The 18,442-nt window shown below is 47.9% G+C and overlaps 2 protein-coding genes and 1 long non-coding RNA gene across 3 annotated transcripts; 2 read left to right on the top strand and 1 right to left on the bottom strand.

Annotated features, from left to right (window-relative positions):
* Nucleotides 1-4: 4 nt before the first annotated feature.
* On the top strand, nt 5-3,976 carry LOC111980086 (G patch domain-containing protein 8; the record flags this gene model as incomplete). Its single annotated transcript, XM_024010754.2, has 1 exon — nt 5-3,976. A coding segment is annotated over one exon (3,597 nt), but the record flags the coding sequence as incomplete, so codon positions are not given.
* Nucleotides 3,977-6,675: 2,699 nt separating this feature from the next.
* LOC111981182 (Golgi SNAP receptor complex member 2) lies at nt 6,676-13,508 on the bottom strand. The gene is made up of 6 exons (XM_024012352.2): nt 13,343-13,508; nt 12,676-12,740; nt 9,763-9,871; nt 8,968-9,100; nt 8,607-8,747; nt 6,676-7,439 (listed from the first exon to the last, which is right to left on the bottom strand). Exons 1-6 carry the CDS (start codon nt 13,369-13,371, stop codon nt 7,278-7,280), a joined length of 639 nt encoding a protein of 212 aa, XP_023868120.1. The 5' UTR covers nt 13,372-13,508; the 3' UTR covers nt 6,676-7,277.
* LOC111981183 (uncharacterized) lies at nt 13,494-15,022 on the top strand. The gene is made up of 3 exons (XR_002879559.2): nt 13,494-13,586; nt 14,081-14,232; nt 14,940-15,022. It is a non-coding gene; the product is annotated as an uncharacterized lncRNA (long non-coding RNA).
* The last annotated feature ends 3,420 nt before the right edge of the window (nt 15,023-18,442 follow it).

Genomic DNA, 18,442 nt, shown 5'->3' with positions numbered 1-18,442 from the left:
GGGGGGACAGGAGGAGGGAGGGGAGAAGGCTGCGGGACAGGAGGAGACCTCCGGCTGCAGCACCGAGAGCCCCAAGGGAGGAGGAGGGGGGAATGGAACAGCAGGGCCAGAGGAGGAGGAGCTGCAGGAGGAGCAACTACATCAAGAACAACCAGAGCAGGAGGAAGAAGATGACGGCGCCTCCCTAGCCTCCACCCTCAACAAGCTGAAGATGATGATGAAGAAGGAGGAAGGCTGGGCCGGCCAGGAGCCTGAGTACTACCACTACATCCCACCAACCCACTGCAGAGTCAAACCCCGCTTCCAGTTCCTGGTGTTCATGAAGGCCACAGACCAGTGTGAGATCAGGGAGCAAGAAGAAGAAGATGAAGAAGAGGTGGAAGAGAAGAAGACCGAGAAGGTGGTAGCAGAGGTTTCTGAGCAGACACAGCCAAAAGCTACTGAGTGCAAATCAGAAGAGTCAGAGAAGACTCCTGCAGCTCCAGTCACAGAGCCCACTCCTACTCCCACATCACCTAAACTGAAGACTGAAGAGGCCTCTGCCAGCTTCACAGACCCCCCTCCCACAACGGCCCCCACTATAGTACCAGACAACAAGCAGGAGGCCCCACTCCCAGAGCTCAACTTGGGCCCCAAAATCCCCACCGGTCCTTTCTTCCTGGTCCTGAGCAAAGACGAGAGCACCACTCTGCAGTGGCCCTCGGAGCTGCTGGATTTTACCAAGGCTCAGCCCGCCCTCTCTTACAGCTGCAACCCCCTGTACTTCGACTTCAAACTGTCCCGCAACAAAGGGGKCCGTGCTGGACGAGCAGCAAAGTCCTCCAAGCCCGCTGGTGAAGGAGCTGAGAAAAAAAACAATCCTGAGGCAGCTGCTGCAGTCAACGAGGGGAATGCTGCTGCTGCCACCACCACCCCTGGGCCCAGCACTGACAACACTGATAAGGAGCAGCCCTCCTTAAAAATAGAGGGTTCCCAAGGGGAGACTGAGGAGCAAAAGCTACAGAGTAGCACAAGCGGAGCCAAGAAGAAGAAGAAAAAGAAGAAGAAGAAGCATAAGAAATCTGGGAAAGGCTCCAAGCGCAAAGAAAAAGAGAAGGGAGCCGTAGTGGACGGGGACGCGGAAACTGCGATCCTAGGAGAGAAAACCAAAAAGAAGAAAAAACACAAACGAAAGAAGAGCAAAAACAAAGGTGAGGGGGAAGAGGGAGGTGGTGGTGATAAGGAAAAGCCTAAAGAGGAAAAAGCAGTAGCCGCAACGGTTTCTAGTGCTCCCCCAGCACCAGCAGGAACAGGATCTGCTACAGGAGCGGAACCTGGGAAGAGGAAACGACCAGCCAAAGAAGCACTTCAGAAGTCCGGGGCAGAGGAAGGTGGGGCAGGGAAAGGCTCTGACGAGGCCAAGCCCTCTGAGGAGCACAACGGCACCAAGCGTCTGAAGACAGACCCCAGCGCCCCACCCAGCGCTTCCTGCTCCTCCTCGGCCCAGAAGAGCCCCGGGCCAGGCAAACCACCCAGCAGTGAGAGTGAGGAGGAAGGAGGTGGAGGCTCAGCTTCCCGATCCAGCCGCCGCAGGTCCACACCCCGGGAGGGGCGCCGGCACCAGAGCGATGACTCCGGCCGCTCCCGAAGCCGCTCGTCGCGTCGGGGAGACGGGCGAGGGAGCAGCCGGCGGCAGCACCGCGGCCAGGCATCCCGTAGCCAGTCAGACTCCAGCAGCTCGGAGCGCTCCTCGAGCGCCTACAGCCGGCGCAGCCGCAGCTACTCAGACAGTTACAGTGACGACAGTGACGGGGGCCGCCACCGGAGACACTCTAAACGCTCCTCTGACTCCGAGTACGATCGACGGGGAAGCGGCGGGCGGCGGCGCTCCAGAAGACGTCACTATTCTTCCTCGTCCTCGGAGGACTCTCGCTCCCGCAGCCACAGCCGCAGGAAGAGGCACCAGCGGCGGCACCGGAGCAGCTCTCGGAGCTCTAGCAGCAGGAGCCGCAGCAGCAGCACCAGGTCGTGGAGACGCAGCTACAGCCGCAGCCACAGCTCAGCCAGCCGCTCCTCCAGCTCTACCAAGGGCTCCCCTTACCGGGGTCGTGGAGGCCAGGGGGGCCACAGGGGCCGGGCAGACAGCGCTACACGGCGCCGAGACTTCAACCGCTCCTGCATCTACCGTTCCCAGTCCCCCCGCTCTGCCTCATCACGAGCCCCAAACCGCAACAGCAGCTCCCAGAGCCAAAGGGCAGGGGGGTCCCGGGGAGAAGGAGGGGGAGACCAGAGGAACTCTTCCTCACACTTCACCGCCCGCCAGCTTCTGGATAAGATCCAGTCCAGGAAGGGATCTGATGTCCCAACCACAGGGACCAARTCTGGCGCCAAGATCAAGGACCCACCATCGGGCTACTTTGGGCCCAAACTGCCTCCAGCTCTGGGCAATAAGTCCATGCTGCCCCTGTTCGGTAAGCTGCAGGCAGGGAAGAAATTCCCTGCGATCCCCCTGACCCGGCCCGATGGTGGAGAGAAGTCATCAGCAGGGAAAGGTTCAGATGCCGGGGGAGAGGTCATCCTGATGGAGCCCATCCGGGAGTTCCCCCCACCGCCTCCCCCTCMACCAGCTCATAAGAARGTGGAGGAGACGGTAGTAGTAGTYCAGGARGCCCGCCACCTCACCCTGGACGCACGGGTWCTTCATGAGCCCCGGCCGCTGTTCSATCAGGAGCCCTCCATGCTGATGCCCCCATACCAGGGCGAGCCGGGACAGGACCCCTCCCAGAACCCCATGATGGAGCCACTCATGCCCGACATGCAGCAGCAGCCACCCCCCATGCACGCCTACCCCAACTACCCCCCGCCCAGCCTGGAGGAGGAGGACATGGGCATGGAGGCAGAGGAGRACRGTCTGGCCCCGCTGGAGAGCCAGCCCATCACCTTCACCCCAGAGGAGATGGAGAAGTACGGCAAGCTGCAGCAGGCCGCCCAGCAGCACATCCAGCAGCAGCTCCTGGCCAAGCACATCAAGACCTTCCCCTCAGCCGCAGCAGCACAGGCTGCAGCGAACATGGCTGCAGCAGCGAACCATCTGCAGCCGGCACCCCCTCCCCCCCAGCAGCAGATGATCCAGATCCACCAGCCTGCCGTGTCTGCAGCCTCGGCTACCKCCATCACCACAGTACAACACCTCATSCAGCAGCACCATGCTGCTCAGGCTGCAGCCATGGGCATCCACCCACACGGCCCCCACCCGCACCCCCAGTTAGCCCARGTCCACCACATCCCCCAGCACCACCTCACCCCCATCTCCCTGTCTCACCTGGGACACTCTCTAGGCCACACTCTGGGCCACCAGTTGGGAGTGGGACACGCTGGACTGATCCCTGCCCACCACACGGCCTTCCTCAATGGCCAGCCCATACACATTATCCCAGCCTCGGCACTTCATCACCACAGCCCCTTAGCCCTCCACCACATACCACACTCATCCCTCTACCCAACGCTGTTCGCCCCCCGGCACTCTAACGCCGCTGCGGCAGCCGCACTGCAGCTCCACCCCTTCCTGCACCCCATCTTCTCAGGGCAGGACCTCCAGCACCCCCCTAACCACGGCTCCTGAGAAAGACCTTCACTAGAGCCATGTGTCCACATCAGAGGAGGGTGTTTTGGCCAGAGCAGGCCTGGTTAAACATCAGAGTTAACATGGAGAGAGGGAGGTGTAGTGGCACCATTGTGCAGCAGGTGATGATGAGAATATCATCAGACTGGCCACCATTAGACCACTGGCCAGACAGAGGTGCTGTGATATGCTGCCTGTGCAGAGGTAAACAACAGACATTTACTGTGGGCTCTTTGAATGGACCCCTCCGAACAGTTGACTGACATTCACCCTGAGGTTTCTGGACAGGGTGGAGGAGGGTTTGAGGCAACCTCAAATCTAAGACGGCAGTTTGTTTTGAATGGGAACCCAGTTTAAAAGAAGAAAAAAAAAGAAGCAGAAACCTCTGGAGTATTTTTTTTTTGTCCCACAGTTTATAACTGATTGTTGCTGTAAATGTTCTTCTTTGTTTTCTACAGCCAAAGACACGCAGTGGCTGAAGCCATAAGCAGGATGGTGTAGTGGGAATGGAAAGGGGGAGATGAGATGGTGACATGGGGGGGTTTAGGGTGACATCCATGACTGGAAACAGCCTTGACTTAGTAATGTAATCTGGTGGCTCTAGTCTACTGCCTGAATTCTGTTGTCATTAATATCTAATGTTCTCACATGACTACTTGCTCTCTTCATGACCCGTAATATTCACCAACAATTTGTAATACGGTATAGAGTACATAGATCACTGAGCAATGTGAAGTATCCCTCTAATATGATAGGGATGTTCTTTATTACTGACTAATGAAATGTTGCCCATAAGGAAATTAAAATGGTCACTGGTGGGGGAACACCGATGAGAGGTTGGGTGAAGCTCATGTTTTATTAGAGGTACTGTGGGGGGGTCACACCCTCTTAGTGCTGTAGGGTTAAAGGTCATGTTGTTCCAAGTGGTAGTGGTTGTATATCGAAATGACTTGCACTGAAATCTGTACATCAAGATGCTGCTTTCGCATCATGTAACAAATGTATGATTGTAGTATACTGCAATAATTGTATTTTTTTTGTTTCTAAATTATTTTCCAAAATGCTCCTCAAAATATGTTTTTCCTCTTGTGTAATTTTTGCTCAATGTAAATAAAATTGCTGTAGTTAACCCCAATAATATTCTAGAGGTTTGTTGCTACTGTAAAAAAATAATAACTGAAGGAACAAAGATGGACAAGAATACTTTATCAAGACATTTTCTGAACTATTATCCTGTATGGGAAGGATTGGGTGACGGGACTGCCCTGTAAGTGGCAGCAATGGTATGTCTTTTTTAAATATGATGCGTCAGCAAATAAAGAGTTTTGAGTTGCTACATGTCTGTGTGTCTTAACTATGTTTAGCTGGTGAAGAGTGAATTAGTCTGTAGTGGTATGAGTAAGGGTTGCGAGCAATACATAGAAAGAAAAATCCAGTTTGAGTACTTCCAGTATGGTACGTTATAGTAACAGATACCAGCACAAACATGCATTCTTTACTTACTGTGGCAAACGGCTTCTGAAACAAAGTGAATTTCTCATTCTCAGCACAAGCTTCTTGAGATGTCTGCATATTGCATGCAGCCCTTTTAGACTAGAGGACAAGTCTACTAGGCTAATAAGGCTAGAGGATTTTACATCTGTTTTGACTCTCTCCTGAAGGTTATGGCATGCTGAATTGTCACTAGATGGCGCCAGAGCTCAGTAAGTTTTGGGTAGCCTCACTTACAGCTAGCTGTACATCAAGACCAGGAGTCAGACAGTCTAATTTCAGCGTAAAACTTTTCATCCATAGTTTACCTGCTGGAACATTACATGCTTATTGCTCGCCCAGGATTGTATTTTAAGTAAATGTGAAAAATGGATTGTATGACGATATGCACTCAGTACTGTAAGTGGTTCTGAATAAGCGTGTCTGCTAAATGACTAACATGTCAGATGTGATGGTAGGGGTTCCTATGCACACTCTGGATAAGTCCCCAGACTAGGGCCCCCCTCAAGTACTAAAGTCTTGAAAGTAATTATATTTCAAACAGTGGAAGGAAAAGCCCTCCAAACAATAGCTTTACTGTTGTAAATTTAAACTCCATATTGTATGACAGGCTCTGACATTTTCAGCAAGATAATTATTTAAACTATGGGGTATGCTTTATATCCATTGTTAGTTTTGACCCATACCTAATTTAATTGCTAGATTACATGGACAATAATATACACTTCAGAGACAGATTTAAGACAAGTTGTTTTTAAAATGTTTAATTTTTGATCTTCAGAGAATTACAATTTGAACCTTGGTTGCACTAACATAGTGAGACTAGGGCCAAGCAAATGTCCAGATAATTGACATTTTGAAAGTGCGACAACAATAACCCTTCAGATAGTTTCTCAAAACATGACAAACAGAATATTTGATCACTTTTGTGTTTTTGTTCTTACTATCGGTATGTAGCTTGGGCACAGGTCCCTGTTAACTGCCCTCTTCCTCCCTGGGCTACATACATGTATTGGTTAATCTGACATAAGTATTCTCCAGGCAGTGTCATTAGGATGTGTGATGAGGTAAGGTGCAACATCAGCTTTTCATCCATTTCCAGATAACTATTTTTCAGTCCATTTTAAGAATCATCCTTATTTGGGAAAAAGAGCAGCAAACAGTCAAATGATGCTTCAAATAGATGGTGAAGATGAAACCACAATGAATACCATCCACAAGGCAATGGAGAACTCATCATAGGGGAGACTAAGGCAAGCAAGTGGACCTTGAAGGAGAATTGGTTTGAAAAAGGTAACCAGTCATGAAATGTTCTCTTTCTCACCCACCTACAGCTTCACACACAGGCTGTCAGGTGGATGACCGCCGAGATGAGTGGCAGGTGTCAGCGAGCTGGAATTATGGGTGCAAGGTTCCACGTTCAGTTTGAAGTCAAATTAAAGTGTAGACACTGAGTGCAAAAGATTAAGGACGCCTGCTCTTTCCATAACAGGCTGACCAGGTGAATGCTATGATCCCTTATTGATGTCACTTGTTAAATCCACTTCAATCAGTATAAATGGAGGATATGGGTTTAAAAAAAAATGTAAGCCTTGAGACATGGATTGTATATGTGTGCCATTCAGAGGGTGAATGGGCAAGACAAAAGAGTGCCTTTGAACAGGGATGTTAGTAGGTGCCAGGCGCACCGGTTTGTGTAAAGAACTGCAACACTGTTTTTTACGCTCATCAGCTAGGCGTGTCACTAATGGTCCACCGCCCAAAGGACATCCAGCTAACTTGACAACTGTGGGAGGCATTGGAATCAACATGGGCCAGCATCCCTGTGGACCGCTTTCAATACCTTGTAGAGTCCATGCCCAGATGAATTGAGGCTGTTCTGAGGGCAAAGGGTGCAACTCAACATTAGGAAGGCATCCTTAATGTGTTGTACACTCAGTGTATATGTCTTGCCTTAACACCCATTTTACTGGTGCAAAAGAGTGGTTGAAATAGAAGTGGGTGACAAAACCCATGGAAATTAAAAGACGGATAATTCCTCGCCTTCCGATCGGAAAACAATACTTTCAAGGAGCTCTCCGATTAGAAGACAAGGCTAATTTATCACCGTTCACGTATCTTATGGGCTTATTGTGCAAAAATGTCCAAGACCAACGCAAAACTGTGGTTGCAGTTGCGGTCATGGTCAGCCCAGGTACTTGACCACCAGGAACATGACCACACAGGTGAGCAGCATCCCTCCAATCATGATTAACTTATCCTGGGTGGCCCTCTTCTCGATCAGCCTCATCACCGTGTTGGACAGACCCAGCATGTTGGCCACATCCAGCATCTTCTTATGGGTCCCCTGGATTTAGGGAGAACAGAGGGGAGAAAAGACATCGAACATCAGCTGCTGAAGTTCCATTGATTGTGCCGCTGTTTCCTGAAGAAAAAGCTGAAGTTAGTTATTAATGGGTATTCTGCTTCATTGCTGTTTGTGGGAATACTGTATACACAGTAGTATCATAACCTGCATTTAGCCTGGTCATGACAAAGCTCTATTCAACTGATTAGGGAGAGGCTGTCTGAGGAACCACACCCAGCCGTTCTGTCCTCCCGGTCTGTTCCTCAGCTGTTTCTCACGGCCAGCCCATCTGATCACCAGACGCCCTGATAAGAGGAGGCACACAGCAGCCTTCACCAGGAACACCATCTCTTCTCCTCCCTGGAAATATGTACTTAGCCTGCTGCTGACAACCAGCACCACACACACACACACACACACTTCGACTACACATAGTGATCATTAGAGGACAGAAACCGGGTCAGCCAGGGTTTGTTTTGGGAATACTGATTCCTCTCTCTGGGATACCGTCGACAGGGACCTGCCTTGCCGTGTCACGGTCAGTGTTCCTTGGCAAAGTGTAAACAACAAAAAAAACAGATCCTCAAAACGTTCTATAGCTGCACCATTGAGAGCATCTTGACTTGCTGCATCACCGCTTGGTATGGCAACTACTTGGCATCCACTACAAAGGGTAGCGCGTATGGCCCAGTACATCACTTGGGCCGAGCTCCCTGCCATCCAGGACCTCTATACCATGTGGTGTCAGAGGAAGGCCCTGAAAATTGTCAAAGACTCCAGCCCCCCAAGTGATAGACATTTCTGCTACTGCACGGAAAGCGGTACCAATGCACCAAGTCTGGAACCAACAGGACCCTGAACAGCTTCTACCAACAAACCATAAGAATGCTAAATAGTTAACCAAATAGCTACCAGGACTATAATCATTTTGCACTCTTTTGACTCATCACATACGCTGCTGCTAGTGCTTATTATCTATCCTGTAGCCTCGTCACTTTACCACTACCTACATGTACATATCTACCTCAATTACATCGTACCCCTGCACATCGGTACTGGTACCCCGTGTATATAGCCAAGTTATCGTTACTCATTGTGTATTTATTCTCTATAAGTTTTTCTCTCTGCATTGTTGGGAAAGGCCCGTGTGTAAGCAAACACACACACCTTGAGCGTGCCCCTCTGGTCCCTGAGTCCGGTGAGGATGCTGCTGCCGCTGCCCAGGAGGTCGTCCATGCCTCTGTGTGCGTTGTTCAGGTTGGAGTTCAACTGCAACGTCTCGTCTATGGGGATGGAGGTGTCTGCATCCTGTAGGGGACAATACCGGTAACATCTCAACAATGTTCCCCTAAAAAAATTAGTTCGGTTTTATTGCCCATGTTACACCAGTTGTGGTGTGTCAAGCAAGAGTTTGCATGCATGTTTTAGGTTATCATTACATGAGTGTAGACATTACTGTAGTTCTACACGGGAGATGAGTGTGTTCTGATGATTACATGTGGTTTTGGAGTGGGCCACTACTACTGACGTTGGTGGTGAAGGTACGACTCATGAGCTCCTCCCTCTCTCGGTCCTGGGTCTCTCGTGAGTAGCGACGGTGCTGGAAGTTCCTCAGCGCCGTCTGGAGGTGCTGAACATCATACTTCAGCTGGTCTACCCGCCTGCGGAGGGGACAGACAGAGACAACATTCTTCTTACCCCCCAGCCGAATAATGGCAGAGGAAATCTCAGAGGGTAAAAATGGCGGCCTTTGCCTCCAGCTCCATCCAGCATTTCAGGACTGTGGTTTAGTCACTCCTTCTTCACTAACTCATGACATCTCCCTTGGTATGCTCTGTTTGGATGTCTTCTAGTTCTCAATAAAAGCTTTCTATCGTCACTAAGATAAGTCAACATGCCTCCCTTCTTTCCAATCTGTCTTACTTCTCCACCTGGCTGAAACACCTGAGGGCCTTGTCTCACTCCACCCTTCTCTCCCGCTCCTCCTGAGCATCACCTGCTCGTGGCTCAGCCCCGCGGCCCCAGCGTACTGTAGCTGTCCTGAGATCAGAGGAGAGCTGTGGGACGGGGCGCAGCAGTTTGTCCCCTGGGGCCTGTTTACCCAGCTCTGAAGTGACGCCTTGCCCAACGCGGCAGGAATGCCGGTGATGACGGGGCTTCCGAGGGAATGTTTTCACAGAGCCGCGTCGCCACAGGGGATGAGAAGCACACTGCCTGTTTCATCTAGCTGCGACCTCGTCCCAGTCCCACCCATCTTTATGAAACATTCATCGCCACGCCACCTCTGGTGTATTTGGGTCACCGATGCAGTTTGTGTACTCACAGTTTGGCGTTCTGACGGCGGTTTGGCGGTTCTTTGCTAGCCAGGATTTCCAGACGTTCCAAATGGCTGAAGATCTGCTCGATTCTGGCCTGCAGCTCGTTCTCCAACACTGGAGAGCACACACACACACACACATCTAAACACACCCTGAACAGTTGTTTCACTCCCCAAATAGGCCAATCTTATACAAAATAAAATGTTAAAGTTATGTTCATTCTAACAAATCAGACAAGACAGATGATGTCAGTGGTTTGTCACACTGTAGTTAAGTTTCCCCATTCCATGATACAATGGAATATAGCCCCACGGTTTCAGGTGAATCCAAGAGAGAGATGACAGCAAATATGTTATTTTCTCAAACTTCGCAGAGGAAGTTAATCCACATTGAAACAAAGGGCCTTGTACATAATCTCTTCATGGAGACAAATCAGCCACTGATTCTTATTTGAAGTCAGATATCTATCGTTACACCCGTTTCATTCTCAGACTGCTGAGATTCTAGATAGCGTTTGGTTCCAAGGTGACAACAGCATTAGGCTTGTGGGAAGCTTTTATCTGCCCTTTAAAAAGGACTAGCCCCATCTTGTCCCCCACCCCCACCCTCTCCCGTCCTGACCGAGTGACTCCTCGCTCGGACGCCTGCGGCATCCTTCCACCCTCTAACATGCGAGATGATGTCATTGTCACGACTGGGCGGCCGACTGGCTGCCACCATTATCTTTAGAGAAGACTTCCCAGTCGTCCCTCTGCCGCCACCCCTATGCTTCCTGCCCTGGCACCAGCCTGGCTCACAGAACATTGCCCGCCCTGCCCAACTCCCAAAACAATCAGTAGGGAGGGCAGGGTACAGCTTGGCTCAAAGGGCTGCGCAACACTGGAAAAGGGGAACAGATGTAAATACTGCCTAGTTGTAAATTCCGAATTAATAATTAACAAAAAATATAAAAAAGCAACAATTTAAAATATTTTACTGAGTTACAGTTCATATAAGGAAATCAGTCAATTGAAATAAATTAATTAGGCCCTCATCTATGGATTTCACATGACTGGGAATACAGATATGCATCTGTTGGTCACAGAAACCTTGAAAAAAGGTAGGTGCCTGGATCATAAAACCAGTCAGTATCTGGCCACCATTTTCTTCATGCAGCGCGAATAAAGAGTTGATCGGGCTGTGGAATGTTGTCCCACTCCTCTTCAATGGCTGTGCGAAGTTGCTGGATATTGGCGGGAACTGGAACGCGCTGTCGTACACGCCGATCCAGAGCATCCCAAACATGCTCAATGGGTGACGTGTCTGGTGAGTATGCAGGCCATGGAAGAACTGGGACATTTTCAGCTTCCAGGAAATGTGAACAGATCCTTGCGGCATGGGGTTGTGCATTATCATGCTGAAACATGAGGTGATGGCGGCGGATGAATGGCACGACAATGGGCCTCGGGTACTCGTCACAGTATCTCTGTGCATTCAAATTGCCATCAATAAAATGAAATTGATAAGCTACGGACAATGAGCACATGCCTTCCCTCACTCTAACCCTACCATGGGGCACTCTGTTCACAACGTTGACATCAGCAAACCGCTCGCCAACACAACACCAACACACCTTCTGCAATCTGCCCAGTACAGCTGAAACCAGGATTAATCTGTGAAGAGCACACTTCTCCAGCATGCCAGTGGCCATAGAAGGTGAGCATTTTCCCACTGAAGTCGCAGTCAGGTCAAGACCCTGGTGAGGGCGACGAGCACGCAGATGAGCTTCCCTGATACGGTTTCTGACAGCTTGTGCAGAAATTCTGCGGTTGTGCAAATCCACAGTTTCATCAGCTGGGCTCAGACAATCCTGCAGGTGAAGAAGCCAGATGTGAAGGTCCTGGGCTGGCCTGGTTACATGTGGTCTGCGGTTGTGAGTGTAACAGTATAACTTTAAACCGTCCCCTCGCCCCGACACGGGCGCGAACCAGGGACCCTCTGCACACATCAACAACGGTCGCCCACGAAGCAATCGTTAACCAGCATCGCTCCACAAAGGCACCCCTTGCAGGCAAGGTTGCAACACTACTTTTAGTAGGTTTTCCAGAGCAATGAACGTAACTATTGAACTGCCTACTTAGCGCGTACCCGCTAACTCAGCTAGCCAATTTCACAATCGTTACACTCACCCCCTTTCAACCTCCTCCTTTTTCCGCAGGCAACTCTAGTGATCCGGGTGAGGCGGACGCATCAATGTTAACAGTATACTTCAAACGTCCCCTCGCCCGACTACGGGCGCGAACCAGGGACCCTCTGCACACATCAACGATGGTCGCCACGAAGCATCGTTATCACCATCGTCTCACAAAGGCCACGGCCGCTTGCAGAGCAAGGTCGCACTACGTTCTAGGTTTCAGAGCAAGTGACGTAACTGATTGGAAGCGCTACTAGCGCGTCACCCGCTAACTCCACCGCTAGCCATTCAATCACACTCCGTTACATGAGGCCAGTTGGACGTACTGACAAATTCTGTAAACGACGTTGGAGGCGGCTTATTGTAAAAAAATAAACATTAAATTCTCTGGCAACAGCTCTGTGGGACAGTCCTGCAGTCAGCATGCCAATTGCACGCTCCCTCAAAACTTGAGACTTCTGTGGCATTGTGATGTGTGACAAAACGGCACATTATAGAGTGACCTTTTATTGTCCCCAGCACAAGGTGCACCTGTGTAATGACCATGCTGTTTAATCAGCTTTTTGATATGCCACATCTGTCAGGTGGATCGATTATCTTTACAAAGGAGAAATGCTCACTAACAGCGATGTAAACACATTTTTGAGAAATACACTTTTTGTGCATATGGAACATTTCTGGGAGGTTGACACTTGCAACATTCATTGAATGCAGAAGATACATTATTTAGAAAGAGTGAACTCACAGTGGACAGACTGACGATCTGTGTTCTCCAGGCGTCCCATGAGCGACTGCACCTCCTGGATTTGCCTGATCAAAGAGGACAGAGAGCAAAGATATATAAATATTCCTAGCCTACCGTAAATATTATATGGAAGCGTAATATTAGATAAGGGTCTATTGAATAGACAAGGAACTAGACAATGGTATGTGGCAATTGAATACACACGCTAGATACGTAAACTACAGACAGTGAATTTAATGGTGCTTTCAAGACTACTGGGAACTCCGGGAGACAAGGTAAAATCATGACGTCAGTGATCTTTGAATTCAGAGTTGGATGACCGTTCAAAACGATGTTTCCCAGTCAAAGCTAGTTTTTTCCCGAGTTCCTAATAGTCTTGAATGCACTGAAGTCAAAGATTTCTGAGTTCCCAGTTGATTTGAACGCGGCGTACCGTTACAGTAGTGATAGTTAAATATTGTTGGTCATGGATCTATGGCTATCTATTAGCTGGTTGGCTAACTCGTTTCCTGTTGACATCATGACCACTAATGGAAGGGGTTAGTTAAAACTATCTTTGTCATGAAATGTTGTTAGCTAGCCAGCTAGTTACAGTAACGCGGTATATCATAAGGCAAGTGAGCTACGTTAGATGTCTTATTTTTTGAAAGAGAACAGAAACACTCACTTATTTGTTTGATGGTACAATGTCTCCATTTTCCTTTTATGTTTCAAGACACAATCCACACAAAAAATACCCTCGGTCTATAGAGGAATACCTTTAGCCGGTTTTATTGTGAAACTGAAAACAAGTGGATTTTTGTGCAATGCACACGTCATCAGTTGAGAAGACTTGTGTACGGAAATGGAATAACGGAAGCTCCACCGAGTGATAAAAGCCAAAGAACTGCTGCAGCGACACTACGAGGCAGGTACAGGTAGCTCGACCGCTCCAATCTAACAATGTAGAAGCAGAAATGTAGGAACATGCTAAATAAAATGATTTAAAGTTAGTGCAATTTAAACGATATTCATGTTTTCTCTCTTACCTTTCAACACCAAAATATGGCATGATAATAGTCTACATTTATGAAGTGGAAGTGAGCTTTCTAGATTTGAGTGATGCTTTTAAATCATGTTTCTATTTTGGTTCATTTGATGCTTAGACTACCGTAACAAAAGTCAGACTTATTGAACTACATCTATTCTCAGCTTTTTACATGTCATATATCATACCCTTAATCTGAATCACAGACCGTGTGCTTTCTGTTCCCACAAAAAAAAGCATCCTCTCCCCCTCAATCCAGCCAGGGCTCATCTGTTGACGGGAAGACAAATGTAACTGGAAAGACTTAATGAGAAGACGTCTCCAGGCAAAGTTTTGTCAGCTCACCCTGGCTTTGTCTAATTATCCCTTTTTCCACAGATTGGTGTCAGAATACACCTGTCTGTCCATCCAGGATTCCCTCCTCTGCCCGCGGATACAGACAGACCAACAATAATGATATCAAACTTTCCACGGACAGATGAGATTGGGAGAAGTCACAAATGTCTGCACCCAGGATAAATGAGGATGAGGTAAGGTGTCAGATTGTTTGTTAAGATGCCAATCAAATTCTCTCTCCCCTTCAATGAGTGTGTGAAACAGACGTGGTTTGATTTCTCAGAATTATGCTGCTACTGAGTGGTGCCCCCCCCCCCCCCCAGAATGTTAAAATGGATCCTTAAGTGATCAGAAGAGAGAATCATCCTGGGGCTATCCCTGGCACCCCTACAAAACACTCACACATCAGCTCTCTCTCTCTCCACGCTCCATCAGCCTACCACTGGGGATGCATGGGGTATGAGCAGAGCAGCCAAACAAGTGCAGGTGTCCATTGACAGATACTATATGTTCAGGGAATTGGCTCTTAAGTCTCTATAATGTGTTATTGTTTACACACATAGCACAACCGACCTATCATGAGAGATATGGTTGCTGAGCCTGTTGGTTGATGGTTACACTATCTCTCCAGGCTACTTGCTTCTAACAGAGGCCTGTTTTAACCCACCCCCACATGTCAAAAAACATGATTCATGTTCAAGCCACTTCTTGCTCTGCTGCTCACCATTTTCGGTTGTCACACACCTCCCCAGGGCAGTGGTGGATATGTTTAATTTACATGACCAGACCAAGTAGAGAAGGAGAGGAAGGGCCCCTACGAGCCCTTTGGCAGATTATGTGGGGCGTATTTGCCTCCCTTCTGAGGTCGTAGGGTCCTCACTGTCTGTGCTCTATCTTTCAGCCCTGGAGAAAGGAGGAGCAGAGTTTACCGGTCTTCCCCCCACACCTGAGCACTACAGGCAGATACTGACACCTAGACTCCAGATGTGGAGCATGCTCACTTCACTCTGATTGACCAAGTCATCATCATGTGCCCGTTTCAACCCCGCTCCTGTTAAACTCCCCTGTTCTGTTACATTCAGGTACATCAGTCACTGAACCCACCTATGGGGAAAGAGACAAAGAAGGACTGTGTAGGTAGGGTTGAATTAGGGTTTGTTGTTGTGGTTTTCAGGATAGGTCTAGTGTGAAGATGGATGTGTGAGATGTTTAGCCCTGTGTGTGTGTGTGGCCCCTTTTCTGAACCACCAGTAAGACACCCTATTTCCTGATGCCAGGGCTGGATCCCTGGGGCCGTCAAAAGCAGTTTCCTGGAACTAGAGGATTTTGAGCCGGATCAGTCTCCCTCTCCTGGCTAGACACCATGGCAGCAGCACTGTTGTTAAGGTGGAGGAACTCACCCGTCCCACTGAATGAGTCCCCTATGCCTTTGTTTTAAACATAAAGGGGAAATTATATGTTATTAAATCACTTATATTTAATGCACTGAACGATCCTTCTCAGGCAAAATAATACATTATAACTCTACAATCATAACCCCGGAGAGACAAAATGAAGAGCCCAATTATGATGAGCTAAATTGCTTCAGGGCAACGATGTTTGGATACCAGTCATTTTTTGGAAGGCAACTGATCTTCTCATTCTCCTGAGGGAAATTATCAGTTTGTCTTTGAAGCCGTGATGAAAGGTTGAATGAAAGCAGGTGAGTACCTGTCAAAAAAGAGAGGGAGAATTCATAAGGTCTCTCTCTATGGGGACCAGGGAGAGGGGTTCGACTGGCATTTGTTTCTGCTCTTTGGCTGTACTGGAGCACAGCGGTGTGTGGAGGTGAGAGGGGTGTGCCCACCCAGAGAGAGGAGAAGGTGAAATGACTGCCCTGACGATACTGGTGAGTCTCTCTCGCCTCTCTCATTCTCTCTCTCCCCTTCTCTCTCCTTCCCCCCCTCTACCTGCTGCCTTTCTGGCCTGGATCATGCAGCTGTCAGCCTCACACACACACACACACACAGCCCTGTGGCCATACCACCTAGGAGTGGTGACACCTAGACCCCGGAGCATGTGCTGTCTCGGTGAGGATGAGAGATCATGTGCACCCCCATGACTGGATGACATGCCGTCTACCTGCACTCTGCTCTCCCAGGGAGAAAAGGTAAACAGCAACATGGCACAGAGAGGAGCACAACATAGCACCTCACCGGGCTTCCCCTGCYTGCCAGTAGCATTACACAGAGTGACAGCTTCCTACCCACAGTCATGCACCGGGGTTTAATCACACTCTCATCATCAAGTCATATGTGTCAATGAGTCTTAAAATGTGGTTTTGAGGAAGTCAAAAGAAAGATAGATGATAGATTGATGAATACTTTAATTGTGATACTGAAATGAATGAATTGGGGAATTGGTTCTATGATGAAAATGTAGATATCGCAACTAACATTTTTATGTGTCCACATATTTGATTATTATCCAATAATTTAGGTTTGATTTTACAGATGTAGGATCTTAATTTGATCACTCTTTTGTTACTGAGAATTTTCCCACACAGCAGGAAATGCAAATTTATAGTTTATTCAAGGTTTAAAAAGTATTCTAAAGTTTGTATTTTCCACTTTAAAATGTCAGACTTGATTTGCCCTAATGAAAAATGTATCAAGCCTGACAAAAAATGTCCATTAATTATAATCCATATAATAATTCACATGTTCTGTTGCTGCAGGATTATTTTCCTGCTGTTGCAAACTGGTTCATATTAAGATCCTACATCTGTACAAAGGGTAATCTTTCAACAACAAGAAATCTTAGTTTTACAATCAAGTAGAATTTCAGGTGATACCACATGAATGTAAATATCCCATACAGTATGAATAAACGTATGAGTTGATAGCAGCACCAGATGTCATGTGTTGAGAACACAGAGCTCTGAACCTTATCTCTATTTTCCTGTTCTGGACTTTGTTGATCTGGGAAAGCTTTATCTGTGCTTGTAATGGAGGTCAGGCCTACACTGTTGTGTGTGTCTGTCTGTCTGTGTGTCAAATCAAATTTGATTTGCACATGCATCGAATACAACAGGTGTCGACTTAACCGTGAAATGCTTTCTTACAACGATGCAAAGTTGAAAAATAGTAACACAAGAAGAATGAAATACACAAGAATGGAGATATATACGGGGAGTACTAGTACCAGATCAACATGCAGAGGTATTTGAGGTAGATATGTACACGAAGGCAGGGTAAAGTGACTAGGCATCCAGATATCAGATTATAGATAATAATAAGAGTAAATTAAAGAACAGAATATGAGCAGCATATGATTAGTGTAAAAGTGTGTGTGGTTGTGTGTGTGTGTGTATGTAGTGTATGTGAATGTGTGTGGGTTTTGTGTGAGAGTGTCAGTGTCAGTGTAGTGTGTGTGTGTGTTGTGCTTCTTTGTATTTGTGTGTGCACATCATGGAGCTGAGAGAAAGGGGGAGACAGGGAGAGTCAGATAGGGAGGTATAAGAGGGCTTTTCGTGGTCTCCTATCACCGTAGCTGCAGAGCAAACAGCTGTGTTGGTGCTGCAGGTGTTCCTCCACTGCAGCCATGGGGCTCATGGGAACAGCCTCCCCCACCAGTTTCCCAGCCCTCAGCAGCCCTCAGACATGAAGGAAGGGATTGCCAAGGGCTTACAGATGTAGGATCTTAATTTGAGCAAGTTTGCTCCAGCAGGAAAATAATCCTGCAGCAACAGGAAATGTGAATTATTATATGGATTATAATTAATGGACCTTTTTTGTAGGGGTTGATGCATTTTTTGTTAGGGCAAATCAAATCTGACATTTTTTAAGTGGAAATTACAAACTTTAAAAGCCTTTTTAAACCATGAATGCAGTACACGTTTGCATTTCCTGCTGTGAAGAAATATTCTCAGCAACAAAAAGTTGAGGAGGGGGTTGGGGGGGCGAACACAGGCTGAGTGGATGGGAGGCATCTTTGCTGTGTGAAATTAATTCACTAAAGCAGTTGTCATCTGTCCTGCATCATATCTACTGTCAATTTATGTTTCTCTCTGTGTACTTGTCTCTGAGGCCTTGGCTCGGTCTCCAATGAACCGCACGGTCTCCCTCAGGGTGCTACTTCAACCCTGCACGGAAAACTGCACTGTTTGAGACATGACAGTGTCAGAAAACAATGTCGTAAAACTCTGAGTTATACAAAACACAAACACAGCATAGTAGGACTTTCATGAGTTCTACCTGTGAGTTCTACCTGTACAACCTTCAGTAGATCTCACTTTTGCCACAAAGGTCATCAGTAAAATGCCCATGTCTCCTCTGCTGTCACCCATGCTACAGCACAAGTTACCCTAACACCTATTTGTATCCAAACTCATCAACAGCCTCCCAGTCAACCACCAGTAATAAC

The sequence above is a fragment of the Salvelinus sp. IW2-2015 genome, linkage group LG20 (genome assembly GCF_002910315.2).
Source record: "Salvelinus sp. IW2-2015 linkage group LG20, ASM291031v2, whole genome shotgun sequence".
Lineage (NCBI taxonomy): Eukaryota > Metazoa > Chordata > Actinopteri > Salmoniformes > Salmonidae > Salvelinus > Salvelinus sp. IW2-2015.
The sequence above is the reverse complement of the archived record's forward strand: the minus strand, read 5'-3'. Positions and strand labels throughout refer to the sequence as shown.